The sequence below is a fragment of the Lutjanus erythropterus genome, chromosome 4 (assembly GCF_056507025.1).
Source record: "Lutjanus erythropterus isolate fLutEry1 chromosome 4, fLutEry1.hap2, whole genome shotgun sequence".
Lineage (NCBI taxonomy): Eukaryota > Metazoa > Chordata > Actinopteri > Lutjaniformes > Lutjanidae > Lutjanus > Lutjanus erythropterus.
In genome coordinates this window covers 10,233,913-10,250,331 of record NC_139320.1, presented here as the reverse complement: position 1 = coordinate 10,250,331, position 16,419 = coordinate 10,233,913, and the positions used below count along the sequence as shown (strand labels likewise).

Below are 16,419 nucleotides of genomic sequence, written 5' to 3'. Positions count from 1 at the left end.
AAGTTTACCTCCATGATGGGGAACTGAAAAACATTTGGAAAGAGTGAAGGGAATGGAAGTACAAATGGTAATTTGTGGAGACTAAGAGGAAATTTTAGCATAATTTCAACACATGTATAAATCATGGTGCCCTTAAGAGAGGAATGATTTTATACTGAGTGTCAGCAAAAATGTAACCTTTCCCTCTCTGTCTGACTTACTCTAACTAAATAATGTCCACCATCTTGCCACAACCTTAATGAGGAATTTTGGCTGGTTTGGTGTGCGATCCATAACATCACAGTCAGGAAATGAAACTTGACATAAACCTTGACTCCACCTTTGTTTAATACATCATACCTTGTTGTTAAGAAACTTGGAAGTCATAAAACTCAACCTTGTGTGCCAGCTCTGTGAGAGCTTTGGCATGGGACCACAGCCTGTAACATAACACACCCTGACAGAGCATTGAGACTTGGCCCAGTGAAAAGTGGTGGAATGATGCAATAGCCTCAGCCGTCATGGCTCTGTGGTCTGTTAGCATGCCTCTAAATCAGGCTGCGAGCATGTGGTGGTGACCTACCATTAATGAGCCATTTTGTTCAGCGTGGCCTTTGGGAAGAACTGCTCCAGGCACATGAAGGTTATATTTCTGCCTGGCTGCCTTATTACCCATAAATACCACAAATGGAGTCATATTTTATTCTGAGATGGATATGTGTCCGCTGACTCTGGTTAGTGTGTATTCAGTGTACTGCTGAATCCATTTTAGAAAATGTCATATGGCCTTTAACCTATGGGGGGAAATGGACGGTGTAGATTAACTTTCCCATCAACTCAGTGCTAGCAGTCAATCACTCAAAAGCAGAAGTCAGTCTGAGGAGTCCTGACTGTGTTTGTTCTCTCTCCAGATGTGTTTGACCTGTCGCTGAGTGACTGCTGTTTGCAGGAGAATGAAGATACGACGACTGAGAATGGCATCAATCCAGAGCTAGCAAAGGTTACAACTCTATTTCAGTTACCATTATCATATTTCATGTTTGATGAATGTACAATACACCTGTCAGTGTCTATTTAAGGTAGCCTTTGGAGTTTTTGATCATTAGTGTTGTTAGGAAGCAAGGTTTTGCATGAGAATACACATGTACACACACACACACACACACACACACACACACACACACACACACACACACACACACACACACACACAAGCATGCTTGTGACTAGCAATGTGGGCGATTATTTGTCTGGTAGATTACATTTTGGTACCTCGATACTTGGCACAAAAAATACCAGTCAGTTAACTTAAAGTCTAAGACGTTATGAAGCCATGTGCCACAGGAGGGCACTACTGCCCAGGTGTAAATAAGCAATGTGGAAAGTGGGACAAAGAAGAGGTCATTTTGTAAAACCTGTGAGATTTGTCAGTTTTTTGCTCTAGAAAATGAAAATAACATTGTATGTTGGCTGTGCCAGACTTGAGTGGCATCTAATCATTCGGCCAGGCCAATGCATAACCACATTCAGCATAGCAATGTTGATGTTAACCTGCAAGGAGAGAATGTGCTATGTCATATGGTGCTTAATCAACAGGGAAATCAGTTGTGAAGTACGTCCCTGCTTGTGATGCGACACACGTTCCTGCTGATGGTTTCACGCTTCCATTGATCAGCAGTTGGTGATAGTTTTGCACCAAAATGTAGCAATGCATCAGCAAAAGACAAGAATAGGACAGAATAAGGCTGTTAGTCAGTGTAACTATTAATATAAACAACGGCAGTTCCTAGATATGCAAAAAGTTGACATAAAGAATATTTCATGTGAAAAGAAATACATTTGTCATGTTTTAATAGGCCTGAAGGATACAGATGGTGCATTTTGGTGAGAAATACTGAATGGAAGCATACATGTAACTGCGTTTATGTCCAAGACGACTCTATAGGCTACTTTTAAGTCCAAGTCATTAGAACACACCACTCACTGAATAAGCAAAAACAGAAAACCTTGCTGGTTTTACTGATGTCATTATTCATAATAGGCATTTTATTGTTGCATCAAGTTGTTCTTTGACTGTTTCTGTTTTTCTGGCCATCTCTTTCATAACAGTACATCTCTGAGACAGATGAAGGCATTCGCTCTGCCAGGAGAGAAGAGAGATTGAATCTATTCTCACTGGACCCTGATACTCCTGTAAGTATAAAGAATGTGGCTGTAGATTTCTTCAGTGTTTTACCTTTACATAACTTACATTAGGTTTTGACATCACACATTCTACTTTGGGACATCAGTATAATGTTTATGTTTGTTGCTCAGTAAATTCTCTCAGTTCTTCTCGGTGATTCCATCTTGGTAAAATACAATAAAGTGAAGCATGCCTCCAAGTAACAAACTTTCACCACCCACAGGTTCTGAGGAGCCCACGGGCTGAACACTCATCAGCTGAAAATGCAGCAGTGCGTCCATTTGAGGAGAAACTGGGCAGAAGATTTATGGTAACCTGCAGATCACTCAACCTCATGCTGCAGGGCTGCATCAACGAGACTGAAACTGGACCGGTCACTAATGTGAGGAGTAGAAACATTTGCCTTTTGCACTTTCCAACAGTTCTTCAGAGATGCTTCAAAGTTAATTTTCACATTACTGGGTCTCTGTGAAATGAATGGCACTCAGATCTGTAAAGCTATGATTGAAATTGCTTCTTCAGTTACGTTAAATATGTAGAGAATGACTGAACCTAATCTGCTTCACTAGATTGAACCCTTCTTTGTGTCGCTGGCTCTGCTGGACATACGAGAAGGGAGGAAGGTGTCTGCCGACTTCCATGTGGACCTCAACCATGAGGCAGTGCGTCAGATGCTTGGAGGCTGCAGTAACGGGACAGGTGGTCCGGGGACAGGGATCGGAGGTCAGGAGAATGGCCTGTGCTCTCCTGCTGAGAGGAAGCCAGGAGATTGTTACCTCAGCATGGACCTGGACCAGTGGCTCTGCTTTCCCAAACAGGTACACGGATGTTACTTTCCTTCCATCCCATACCCTGCATTTTACATGTAGAATGATTCAAATGTGCCTTTCCACTGCTCTCCATGCAGGCAATCTTCTCTGTGACCAACCCCCATACAGACATAGTGATGGTGGCAAGAGTGGAAAAGGTGCTGATGGGAAATATTGCTTGTGGCACAGAACCTTATATCAAGAATACAGACTCCAGCAAGGTCAGAAAGTGGATTTTTTTTCTTCAATGCTTTAATCTCTCTCACCGACAGTTTTGACGTGTTTACGTTGCTTGATTTTTTTTTCAGAGTGTCTACTATTCGTCTGTTCACACCAGATCCCCTGAGTTTAGCTATAAATAGCAGCAAAATCTCTGAACATATGATGTTGTGGTGAATGACTGGGTTAAGCACAGGCCTCTCTCATGAGAAAGCTGGGTTAGAATCCCATCAGGAGACTGGGATTTGACTGTAGTGTGAAATTAGAAGTCAGCATGCTCCTTGAAGTTTTAGAATTATTTATTTACTTATTATTTATGTTTTTTTATTATTGATTTATTCGTTTTCAATGGCAATTTTGTCAAGGTTTAGGAAGCAAAGTACCCCACCCCACCTTCCTTTTTTCCCACTTTGTTGTTGTTGTCATCACAGTGGTTTTTTTTTTTTTGGTTTTTTTTGTAGGTGTTTGGTTGTTATTTGTTTTGTTTGTTTGTTTGTTTACTTTTTCATTGTTGTTTATCTTTTTTTTCATTGTTTTTGATTGTTGCACTGATATTTGTTTGCTATGGTTGTGTCTAGAATTACAGCTCTATTGTTGTGTAATGTCTGTCACACTGTCTCTCACTTAATGTCTGCATCTCAGTCTGTATTATGCACCCTGCAATGAAAATTTTAGTAAACAAAAAATATTTGGTTATCACAAAACAATTAGGAAAAGGTCATGGTTTGTCTCTGCCATGTAGCTGTTTACACCCCGAGTGCAATAAGCATTGTTGGCTACAGACACCTGGATGCTTGTCTCTGCCATTACAGGCTAAATAAACTTGGGTGTAAATAGCCAAATTTGCCAAATAGCCAAATAGCCACATTGCCTATTCCACCCTGGGTGCAAAAAGCCACCACATTGGCTATTCTCCCACAGGTGCAAATAGTCATGTTGTCTATTTACACCATGAAAGCAAACGTATTGCAAACATAATGTATTGTTGGTGACACACACCTGGGTACATGTCTACAGCTATGATTAGCTATATACACCTGGGTGTAAATAGCTATATTGGCTGTTCTACCCCAGTTGCAAATAACAAATATTTTCTATCACTGACCAACAGCATAGAGCCAAACCTTTTACATTGTCGTATCTCTTGGAGCAAGCTGGGAATAATGTCTCATGAAACATGCTGTTTGGGCTTTTAATGCCAGAGAAATGGCTTAATCTACTCTACCAGATTAATGCATGTCAATTACAAAGTGGTTTTCCTGTAAGGCCAGAGTTTATCTTCATCACCGAAGGCCAGTCCAGTCTGATAGTTTAGAAATTAGGTTTTTCCGAAATCCTATCCAACACAATTCCTGGCTTCCCTGCTGGCAGTGTTCCATGTGGTCCTTGTTTAAATGGCTGTGAGTGAATCACCAGACATTCAACCTGCTGCCAGACCTACTGTATTAAACAACCTCTGGTTTAGACTGTCACTCTGTCTAGTTCAGCTAAAATTTAGGGCTGATCACATCCCATTGTTTTTAAAAATATCAGCTGTGGCGTCTTTCTAAAATGTTCTTCTGTCCATCTTTGTCTGCCTCTGTCTTGCACAGATTGTTCAGAAGATTTTGAAATCCAACAAACAGTTTTGCAGTAAACTGGGGAAGTACCGCATGCCGTTTGCCTGGTCCGTCAGGTCAGTGCCCCTGGTTGGAGAGTCAGTTGTCTAAACATTTTGAGCTTTATCTATCATGTTCTGTTCCCGGGAGTAATCTCTTTCTATCTGTTATAGGTCAGTGTTTAAGGACAACCACGGGGCACTGGACAGAGATTCTCGTTTTTCACCTCTATTTAAACAGGAAAGCAACAAGATTTCCACAGATGACCTGATCAAGCTGGTTTCTGAGTACAAGAGGTAAGACAGACTGTAGGCTTTAGGGCTGTAAGTAAACCAAGGAAATACTTGGTCGACTGAAATTCTACCTACTCTTCAATCTACTAATCAATTGGCTGATGGCACTCAGCACTCTACCTGGTAGCCTAGGTGGGTGCTAACCAGCGTTGCACAACGTTGCCAGGAGTTCCTGCAGTCTGCATTTTTTTTCACACATAGTTAAATTGTTACTTTTCAGTTTACATACAGCAGCAACAAAACACATATATACCAGCATAAATCTATCTGGCAGGCCGAGCACATCTGTCATCTACACCTGCACTGAGGATCACAGAGCAAAACTGGCTTTGACCTAACAACAAAGCCAGTGCTAGCTGAACCAACACTGCAGTAGAGCTTCAGCTCCACAAAAAGTAACATGAAACACAGTTGGTGTCTGACCTACTACTCTTGTTATTTAGTTGGCTTCAAATTAGTCTTAACGTTAACAGTTTTTCTTGACTTTTCCTCAGTGTTACAACATTAGTCCAACATGGTCCCACCCTGTGGGAAGAGCCACATTAGCTAAGGTCAGATTCAACAGGCTAACCAACAACAACAACAAAAAGAAAAACATTAAGCTTACAAAACTTACAGCTTCCAAGTTTGAAGTGATGTCAGGGAGAGCCAGTATTTATCTATCATTGCACTTGAACTGTGACCAACCTTTTAACAAAGTGGACGTTGTAATCAAAAATAAACTTTTTATCAATTTAGTTCTTCTGTCCTCTGAGGCTGGGGGCCGAAGTAGGAATTCATACTGACTTTGACATGGTGTCAACTGTTTATTCTAACTTTTATGTGTGCAGGGCTGAGAAGACCAGCAAACTTCAGAATATTCCTGGGACGCTAGACATCGCAGTCGACTATATTCCAATGGAGCATCCTAGTATGTCTGCTTTTTAGGCAATACTTCTCTTCTGACTGTGTTCATTCATGTTCCCATTCTGCTGTCTTTCTGTTCGCACATTCACTTTTCTGTGCTTTCAGACTGTGTGACATCCTCCTGTGTGCCAGTGAAGCCCTTTGAAGAACTGAGCAAACACCAGCCTACTGTGGAGGTGGAAGAGTTTGTCCAGGACTCTACCAAGTTCACGCAGCCACACCGTGTCTACAAAAACCACATCTATGTGTACCCTAAACACCTCAAATATGACAGTCAGAAGAGCTTTGCCAAGGTATATCACAGGAATTTTAACAACAAAGCACAGTTTAAGTGGAAACTGACTTATAGTTGTACAAACGATCAAAAATCACGAACTGTACAATTGTTTACAGGGTGCTTCTTGTTTTTGACATACTTCATATACTTTAATTGTTTACTGTATTCACATTTTGTGTGTTGACAGCATTAATGTTACAATGGTCCTCTTGTTCACAGGCTCGTAACCTTGCAGTCTATGTGGAGTTCCGCAGCTCTGACGAAGAAGTTGCCAAACCTTTAAAGGTAGAACGCAATCCAAAAACCTGCTGACGGGACATTTATTGGCTTTTATATGACTCACTATTCTCCAGTTAAATTCAGTCTATCATGAAAAACTGGTTGAGCATGACTTCATTTTCCCCCGTTTCTTCTATTTCTGTTATTCCAGTGCATCTATGGCAAGCCAGGAGGTCCAGTCTTCACCACAGCAGCCTGTTCCACAGTCCTGCATCACTCTCAAAACCCTGACTTCTACGATGAGGTAAAGGTTTTAACAAGTATGAAGAAACATCACATGTATATGGATTGACTTAAGATTTAGTGGTCTTTCAAATCAGCAGCATTCCTTGCTTTCCATAATATAACACATGACATGCCTTTGTGTTTTCAGGCCAAGATTGAGCTTCCTACTCAGCTTCATGAAAAGCACCATCTTCTTTTCTCTTTTTACCACGTAACCTGTGACATCAACGCCAAGACAAATGCCAAGAGAAAAGAATCCCTGGAGACCCCAGGTGAGCTGGTGGTTGATCTGGAGCTGCAATTTAGTGAATCATTTATTGCGCAGCAGTGACTAGTTGCATAAAAACACTTTCCCTTAATTTACCATCTAACGATGCCTTAGGGAAAAAAAAGTTGTGTAAAATCACTATTAGAATTTTCTCAGGAATTTCTCAGGAAAGTTTTTTCTCTGGACTACTTAAGTTGCTAGAATGTCTTAGTTACCATTTTCCTCAGAAAATTGTTCTGGGTACAGTCCCTTAAAAGTGAATAATTTGTGGAAAATCAAACAATGGCTGAATTTGTAGTGATGTATTGTGGTCCATGGAGTTTGTTTCACAGCAGATTTCTCACATTGATTTTGTCATTTACTTCTTGCCACATCTTCTGCTTGTTTGTGTTTGTTGTTGTTATGGTTTGTTATGGTTCAATTTACACTCTCTATATTCTTTAAATCTTATCATTGTTTTCTCTTTGTTGTCTATTTTGGAGAACCTAGCTAACACAGACAAACTAAACGTATTAGTTAAGCTAGATAACAACTGAAATTAATGTTGTCTAGTAACATTAAATCATGATGTGAATGATGTGAATGGTGTGAGTGAAATGAATCATAGAAGTGCACATGTGTGGTATTATTACAGTAACTGTCATGAGAGTCTTTGTCTAAACACTTAGGTGAAGAGACATGCTAAGAGGATTTATACAACACTCCTGTATGAACCCCTTAAGGAAATATTTTGCTTAAGGGACAAACTTAAGTTTGAAACTTAAGGTGATTTATGCGACAGGGCACAGGTTTTTTGTGTGTGTGTTAGGTCTTGTTCACCATTCTTGTGTTTTGTCTTTATGCCTGTTTAGTGGGGTATTCTTGGCTGCCTCTTCTCAAAGAAGGTCGCCTGTCATCTCAGGATTTCAGCATCCCTGTCTCCTGTAACCTGCCGCCTGGATACCTGGCCATCAAGGAGGCCAGCAACACCAAGGTGAGAGGCAGAAAGGAAAAGGAAGGGAAAGAGTAATACTGCTGAATAATAAAAAGATTCATATCTGAAAAAGCATCACAGTTAAGTTTTCTCAGTTAAGACTCAAGCTGTCTTTTTATTTCACAGAATGGAGCAGATGTGAAATGGGTCGATGGAGGGAAACCAATCTTCAAAGTGTCCACCAATGTTGTCTCCACAGTCTACACTCAGGTAAGACCATCATCTAGGTTTCTGCAGTCTGTTTGTACTGGTCCTGTGATGGACTGGCAATGTGTCCAAGGTCCAAGGACCAGTGAATGGGATAAGTTACAGTCCCACGTGAATCTGAATAGGTTAAGTGGTAAAGAAAATGGACTAGAATTAGGACATGAACTGTAAAGGTCTTAGCCTCACTTTACCTCAAAATGAGATAATTGGCCATTTTCGTTGTGTGAGCTGTTCCATCCTAGCTTTCTCCAGCAGAATTAAAATAAATGGGCTCTAAAATGACCATTAGATGTCCATAAACGAATTATGCAACATGCAAAAGCTTATAAACAAATGCAATGTGAGGCCACGATGCACAATCAGCATTAGTGGATCTGTATAAGTGGTAACTTCCTCTTATGTAGTGTGGGACATGAAACAAGGAAATGGACTGTTTGTGTTTTCAGTTAGCCAGTAGAGGATGTTTGGAGCGCTGCACAGCAATCTCTTGACTGGCTGTTGGGTTGTCTTAGTTTCACTTGCATTACTTTGTAAAAAAAACAAAACAAATGGAATACAATGATTTAGGAAGAGGATATTTAAAGCTGCTTTCACAGACAAGTTAGAAATTGAATAAATTAATGAATAAAAATCAATGAGTAATGAAGATCAAGTACAGAATAATAACATTTCAAAAAGCCAAAGAGAAAACAGAAGAATGATAAGAGATGATTTTCAAAAATATAAGATATTGATGTCTCTTCTTTTTTATGATGGAGTATTAGGGCCACATTAAGAATCTTCTTATAAAATTTTTCATTTCAAGAACAAAATCTAAATTATTATTCTTAATACTTTTCTTATTCTCAAAATGCAAAATAAAAAAATAAACATCACCTCAATGCTGTTCTGAGGTACCTGATACCACAGTGAAGTCTTGCAGCTGCAACAAAACTAACCTCCACAGTGTAATCATCAGCCTAAAAAAACTTTCCACAATAAATTTTGTGGTTATTTCATGCTATTGTTGAAACTGTAAAAGCTTTAATTTTTTGAGACAAGGCTGAAGCTGGACCACTCACTGAAATTTTGACTGATGGTTGTGCAGTGGTGACATTTTGGGATTAACTGTTACTTAAAAAAACGGAACCGATCCACTAAATCTTACAGCAGATGAAAACTGCTGATTTTCATGGCCTCTTCTCTCTGTGCCAGGACCCCCACCTGAACCGATTCTTCCAGCAGTGCCAGAAGAGAGAGCTGGACCTCTCGCTACCTCCTACCTCCAACTTCCTGAACTGCTTGAAGGTCAGAGAAAAAACACCATATCCTCTTAATTTTCATGTATTGTGACTGACACAAAAACCTTGACTACTGAGCACTGCTGCATTTGCCTCTGTGTGGTTTAGGTTTCTTATTTATTTCCACCCTTCTCCTCCTCCTCCTCCTCCTCCTACACATCTTTTCCACTCTTCTCCAGGGTCTCCTCAGTATGGAGAGAATCCCAGTGATCATCCGCTTTCTGCCAGTGCTCTTCAACCAGCTGTTCAAGGTCCTGACTCAGAATGACAACGATGAAGTCACTACTGCCACCACCAGGTAGGTTGTGGTACTACAATGTTTACAACAACTGGATTCAACATCAGGGTGGGGGCTCAATGGATGTGAAGTTTATAGTTAATTTAATTTAGTTTATTTTGCTCATTTCTGATTCCAGTTTTACAAATTTAGTTAATACACTCTAACACAAACACATTCCATGACTAAAAAAGGAGAAGAAAGAAGAAAAATATGTGTCTTTATCTTTAAATCTTTAAATCTCTATCTATTGTCTGCCCCTTTCTCAATCATAACATAACATAAATACAAACTGTCATTTTTACTGTCCAGTTTCTTTTTTTAATTTTTTTTATTTAGGGATTTTATTGTTTTATTAATCCAGTATCATAAAAATTGAATTAAATTAAAATAGTAACAGAACTCTGCTAGCTGTGAAGTGTGTTAGATGTTTTCTGGCATGGTTTAAGGATAAAGGCTGTAATAAATAAAACAATTTCTTGTTGATGTTCTTTGTCTGCAGAGTGCTGGTCCACATTGTTGCAAAGTGCCATGAAGAAAACCTGGATCACTACCTGCACTCCTACATTAAGGTATAATAATATATGGTAGAAGGTGGTGTGCTTGCAGAAATCCTTGCTATCAAGTGTATGTGTGTGTGTGTGTGTGTGTGTGTGTGTGTGTGTTTTCTCAGGAAGATCATATGATAAATCTGAAGGCTGTTGTTTTCCATAAAGGATTGGAATCTCTGCACAGACTATTTAATTTCTGAGGAAAAAAATAAAAAAAGGGGGGCTTTATGTGTTTGTATGTGTGTATGTTTGTGTGTGTGTGTTTGGGCCAGCAGGAGTGTGGCTAGGGCCGCATGCCCAGAACACAGTGCAAACACACACAGAGAAGTAGAAGAGAAGAAGAAGAAGGAGAAGAAAGGGTGATTGAGTAGGAGGCAAACTAGGACATTGAGCCGGCTCAATCAGAAACACAAGGCGTATTTGTTTAAGGGGGAAAAATCAGTGAGAGAATGAGAGGAGAGCAGAGAAACCACAAGACCTGTTTCATGTTGGCCACAGTGAAGGAAAACTGCAGCGCCTGAAGAGGTAATGGCAGAGACGAATGGTGGGAGGCAAGAGGAGAGGACGACCAGCACAGCTAATGGAACTGGGGTTGCCATGGTAACAGATTGGCATGATGTTCAATAGTAGTGGTGCCCAATTTAAACTGCTGAGTGTGTGCATGTGTGAACGTGTGTGTGTTCAATGAGTAGAGCTGGGAAGAGAGATGGGGGCTGAATTCACTGTAGCATGAACTGAGCAGGGGCAGTAATATTATTTGAATCAAACCTCACTCACGTTTCTTAATGTTTTAATGTTTTTAATGTTTGCTTAATGTTTTATTTGCCTTATTCTGGGTTGTTTTATGTTTTTGTTCTCATGCATCAGCTGTATTTGTGAATGTATGTTTTAGAACATATTTTAGTGCGGCTGAAACAATCAGTCAATCAGAAAATTAATCAGTCATTGTTTATATAATCCATCAATTGTTTTCCAGAAAAAAATACCCAAGCATCCCTGGTTCTAGCTTTTGTTTTGAGGATTTGCTGCTTTCTTCTGTTTTGTATCAATATAGTCTGAATATATTTGGGTTTTGGACTGTTAAAAAAGCAATTTGAATAGGTCACTGCTGCCTCTGGGAAACTGTGAAAACAAACAAACACTTTTCACAATTTTTGACAATTTATTGATTAAATGATCAATTGATCAATCTGGAAAATTATCAGCGGGTGGGGTGCCCTGGTGGCCTAGGTTAGGACCGGAGCTGCAACAAACAACTATTTTCACTGTCAATTAATGCACCGAATATTTTCTCGATTAATCATTTGGTTCATGAAACATCCAAAAACAGTGAAGAGTGTCAATCACAATATTCTGGAGCATGTCATTAAATGTCTGTTTTGTCCATCAAACCATCAAAACCCCAAAAGGATTGAATTAATTGTAATGTATGACAAAGAAAAAGCAAATTCTCTCATTTGAAGTGCAAGTTAGGACCATGAACTGCAACAAACCTGGCATCTTCCCTATCTTTCTCTACATTCATTTCTTCTTTCTTTTTACTTTTCGCTTTTTCCTTACCTCCTTCTTCTCCTTTTTCTTCTTCTTATGCATCCAATATGTTGCATTACTGCCTACTACTGGATTAAAAAAACTGCCTAATCTATAATTTCAAAAAGAAAAAGAAAAAAAACTTCCCCACCCCTCATTTCACTCTCTATTAAACTACCCTTTCTAAATCCATGCCAGAGCTGAGGCAGCCTGAAAGCCTCTCTCAACAGGCCCTGCACCTCCTCTCCAGTAATTCCCTCAGCATCCAAAAGCTTTCCTGACGCATCCATAACTACGTCCATTCTTTCAGATTTTCTTTCCACCTCGGCACCACAGTTAATAACCATGGCCAGAAATGCTAAGAACTTAATCTCATCATTACAAAAACAATATCCATCATGCTTCCTACCAGTCTCTTTTTCTTCTTGAATTTTTGCTTTCCTAGCTTCCTCATGTCCTATTACCTCTTTACTTTCCAATAAAATAGAAAAACTCATTTTGAAAATCAATGCACTGTAATGCAATGCAATACAAAGAATGTTCCTGCAGCCGTACTATATATGCACCTTGAACTTGTATCTCTGACTGCTGTTCCCTTCTCTGTGTCTGTAGTATGTCTTCAAGTCAGAGGCCCACGGATTCAGGACTGTTCATGAGGAGCTTGCTAAGGGGATGACCTTTGACCTGAAGAGCAACGAGCAGGCAGCAGTCAAGAATGTCCTCAAGGTTCATCTCTATCCTCATACCTTCTATTCAGTTATCTATTCTAAATTGGAAAATTAAATTTTTAAATAAGCAATTATTGGTACTGATGTTATGCCTCTAATATCCTAGAGAAAAGTAAATTAATGCCAAACGCAGAGTCATGTGTGCCTCCTGGAGCTGATTAGACAGATAAATACTGGAACAAGTTTGACCTTATATTGACCTCTCTTGGTTTCAGTTTTCATGGTTCTTCTTTGAACTGATTGTCAAGTCCATGGCCCAACATTTGGTCGACTCTGACAAGCTGAAGGTAAGGTTGTACACTTGACTCTCTCCCATTCCTGAACACATCACTTTTTTTTTTTAACCAGTTGTTGTCCTTGGCTCAGTATAGCTCCTTCCCATTTGTATAATCCGACCTGGGACATGGTGCATGATTATTTTACGTTGACTCCCATTTTATGCTGCAGCTTCCAAGGCCCCAGCGTTTCCCCTCATCCTACCAGAGCCGTGTGGAGACCCTGGTGGAGACAGTGTCTGAACACATCTTCTGGAAAAACAAAGACCTGGCAGAGGAGACACGCAGTGCCAACTTAGCTGTAGCAGCTTTTGTCAAGGTGGGAGAAAAATGTGGATTTGAGTTTTAACAAGAAAGACAGGTTATTGATGCTGTGGGAGCTATTAAAGTTGTAGCACATGTGAAGGGAGCACGCTGTGCTATTAAGCTTACTATATATTACTGTGGGAGGGATCGATACAAACTGCATAAACAGTCTGCAAATGAAAAATGTTTCCATTTACAACTGTTGAGTATTGATTCCTCCATGATCTGTGTTAAATGATCTGTCTCTCACTGTCTTATTAGCTGATGTTTGGCCTGATGTCCGGTCTCTGTCTGTCTCTTTGCAGCGCTGCTTCACTCTCATGGACAGAGGCTTCACATTCAAGCTGATCAGCAACTATATAAACATGATCACTGCTACTGACAGCAAGGTAAAAAAGAAAACTCAAGTGCAATTGAGACAAACAGTAATGATTCATTAACTGATACACACTTCATTTTACTTTATTTGGGGATAAAACAGATAGTTCAGATAAATTGAAATGGGGTTATATGAGGTATTTATCCAATGATGGTTTATTATCTACCGTAGATGGCAGTCAACAGGCCCCTAGTTTGGGGAAGCTGCTGAAGTTCCAGTGTAGGAAGTAAAGCAATTTACTGCTGTGAACAGGGTCAGCAGTAAAATGTATTTTAGTCACCTTAAAAAAGGTCCATCACTGACGTCAACAGTCAACAGGCCCCTAGTTTGGGGAAGCTGCTGAAGTTCCAGTGTAGGAAGTAAAGCAATTTACTGCTGTGAACAGGGTCAGCAGTAAAATGTATTTTAGTCACCTTAAAAAAGGTCCATCACTGACGTCAACTGTAGGTAATACACTGGCTACCTTATACACGTCAGACAACCCCACTTCAAATGATCCAAACTATCCCTTTAATGTGCAACACACACATAAAATGCAGTGACATCTTTTTTTGTGTCTTATAGGTGTTGTGTGAGCTGAAATTTGAATTCTTGAGAGAGGTGTGTAACCATGAACACTACATCGCTCTCAGTCTGCCTTTACCCTCCGCTCGCATCACAGGTGAGATCATGAATCGAACCCTGGGGCTCAGTGTTAATGTTGTAACTATCATACATCGAGTAGCTCTCACACTCTCATTTGTCTATTAACACTCTGTCTTCCTCTCTTTCTCGGTCTGTCATTCTCTCTGACTGTTTGTCCATGTCAGACCATGCATCCCCAGAGCCACAGAGTACTCATGGTAAATATGTTCACTCATTCCTTTGTTATGTCGTATGTGTGACAGTGTGTGCATTTATGTGTGTTTGGGTATGCTTTAAGCTAGACATTTCAGACTCGGTTAACTGTGGATTGTGTTACAACTGGGTCAAAAGACATGTCCCAAGTTAGAAGTTAAAGTTAGTGGCAGGTTACAGGTAGAATGTGCTGATTGCTGCACCATTCAAAGTTGGGCCTGACCGAAAGAGCACTGTCGGTCAAGAGAGCTGGAGAGTGAATGAAGTGAGGGAGCAGTGTTAGCGAGAACAAAGCAGTGAATCAGAGGTATAAAATGATATATTCAATATATTATATAATATTTTCTGGTTGTGTCACAGTGTTTACATTCTACAGCACAAATAAATCTGCACAATACTGTTGCTTTGTCCTCAGTCAGCTCTGCCTGTGTGTGTGTGTGTGTGTGTGTGTGTGTGTGTGTGTGTGTGTGTGTATGTGTATGTGCGTAGCTCCCTCTGCAGCTGTCACAGAAAGAGAGCAGAGGAAAGAGTTACACACTGGGCCTGGGTATCTTTTAAAAAAATTACAATGCCAGTACCAATACCAGAGCCCTTAAAATGATACTGATATTAACAGAGTACTTCATCTGATACCTTCTTTTTTCTACTTCATTAGACATCCATCATGTGAGTGAACACACTCCTGAAATAATACTTCTGCATTTAATGTGTTTATTTTTATCAGATACCTCAGCTGTGAACTATAATCATACTCTCAAACATTTTGGTGACATCTGGGCACAGTGAATTATCAACTCCATTAACCGACTTCACCACACCACAGACTGAGGGTTGTAGCTGCCAGTCACACATCGCATCAAACTGTGATGCCCATAAATGTCCTGAACATAGCAAAATAATGAGAAAATAAGAATATACATACAGAGAGCAGGGTCTCTGCAGATACAGCCATCACCAGACACTTCTAGTGGGTCAAAAGTGATGATCAACAGGGATTATTTTATATGAGTTAAGGATGTAACAAAAACTCAAAGTATGATAATACCATGAAAAAAAGGTCAACAATAAAATATTTATTGTGGCATTAATAAAAATCATTATATTTATTTTGTGTATTGTGTGTGTGTGTGTGTGTGTGTGTGTGTGTGTGTGTGTGTGTGTGTGTGTGTGTGTGTGTGTGTGTGTGCATGTGTGTGTGTGTTACAGTGTTATGATGATAATGAAATTCATGGAAAATTGGCTTGTCACATTATTTGCTCGTTGTAACCAGATTTTGTATTTAGAAATGGATTAATTAACTCCCTGATGGAAAACAAATATTGGCATGTGTGTTATTTAAATCACATGCACATCAGTTCATTTCCATTTCCATTTATACAATTTATTTAGATTTCTCAGTATATACAATATACACATTTCACATCAACAAAACAAAGGCGCACAATCTTAACAACAAAACCAAACAAGACATACAACAACACACATTCATTCCACATAAATACACAAGCTCAACATCTGTACCTTCATATCTGATTAGCTTAAACAAAATATGTTAAATATAAATAAACATACATCATATATAACTCAAATGTCATTCCTGTTTAAAATGTGAATCTTTTATGCTGTCTCTGCTCAGTGTCGGTGCCTGAGTACAACCTGACTGGAGAGTTCTGCAGAAAGCACTTCCTGACCGGCCTGTTGCTACGGGAACTGGGGCTGGCACTCCAGGATGAGCAGGACCTGAGACACCTCGCTTTGGCCACCCTGAAGACTCTGATGGCCAAACACTCTCTGGACGCACGCTATGCCACCAAGGTAGCCGGCACACATGTTTATACGGGAGGAAACTAAAAGCCATGAACAATGAGTCACGAGCTCACTGCAGAGATTCCTGTTATGTGACTCATACAAACACATACACACATACACACTGACATGTGATTGTTCCTAACAGCTGCGAGCAGCAGAGACGACGTCCTAATGAATGCTGGGAAACGTCCAGATCTGAGCGAGTCAGTAATCTGCCCTCTGTTAAACA

General features: G+C 39.9%; 1 protein-coding gene across 1 annotated transcript in view; it reads left to right on the top strand.

Annotated features, from left to right (window-relative positions):
- dock10 (dedicator of cytokinesis 10) overlaps positions 1-16,419 on the top strand; it is a 97,223-nt gene that overhangs the window by 60,618 nt on the left and 20,186 nt on the right. Inside the window, exons 9-32 of the mRNA XM_084716933.1 lie at positions 891-979; positions 2,089-2,172; positions 2,388-2,546; positions 2,734-2,982; positions 3,072-3,194; positions 4,785-4,867; positions 4,964-5,086; positions 5,914-5,993; positions 6,095-6,282; positions 6,486-6,551; positions 6,697-6,789; positions 6,919-7,042; positions 7,890-8,011; positions 8,138-8,221; positions 9,413-9,505; positions 9,678-9,796; positions 10,278-10,347; positions 12,469-12,582; positions 12,800-12,871; positions 13,032-13,178; positions 13,471-13,554; positions 14,109-14,205; positions 14,354-14,386; positions 16,018-16,196. Coding sequence (XP_084573059.1) covers positions 891-979; positions 2,089-2,172; positions 2,388-2,546; positions 2,734-2,982; positions 3,072-3,194; positions 4,785-4,867; positions 4,964-5,086; positions 5,914-5,993; positions 6,095-6,282; positions 6,486-6,551; positions 6,697-6,789; positions 6,919-7,042; positions 7,890-8,011; positions 8,138-8,221; positions 9,413-9,505; positions 9,678-9,796; positions 10,278-10,347; positions 12,469-12,582; positions 12,800-12,871; positions 13,032-13,178; positions 13,471-13,554; positions 14,109-14,205; positions 14,354-14,386; positions 16,018-16,196 — 2,675 coding nt within the window. The remainder of the gene's footprint in view (positions 1-890; positions 980-2,088; positions 2,173-2,387; positions 2,547-2,733; positions 2,983-3,071; positions 3,195-4,784; positions 4,868-4,963; positions 5,087-5,913; positions 5,994-6,094; positions 6,283-6,485; positions 6,552-6,696; positions 6,790-6,918; positions 7,043-7,889; positions 8,012-8,137; positions 8,222-9,412; positions 9,506-9,677; positions 9,797-10,277; positions 10,348-12,468; positions 12,583-12,799; positions 12,872-13,031; positions 13,179-13,470; positions 13,555-14,108; positions 14,206-14,353; positions 14,387-16,017; positions 16,197-16,419) is intronic.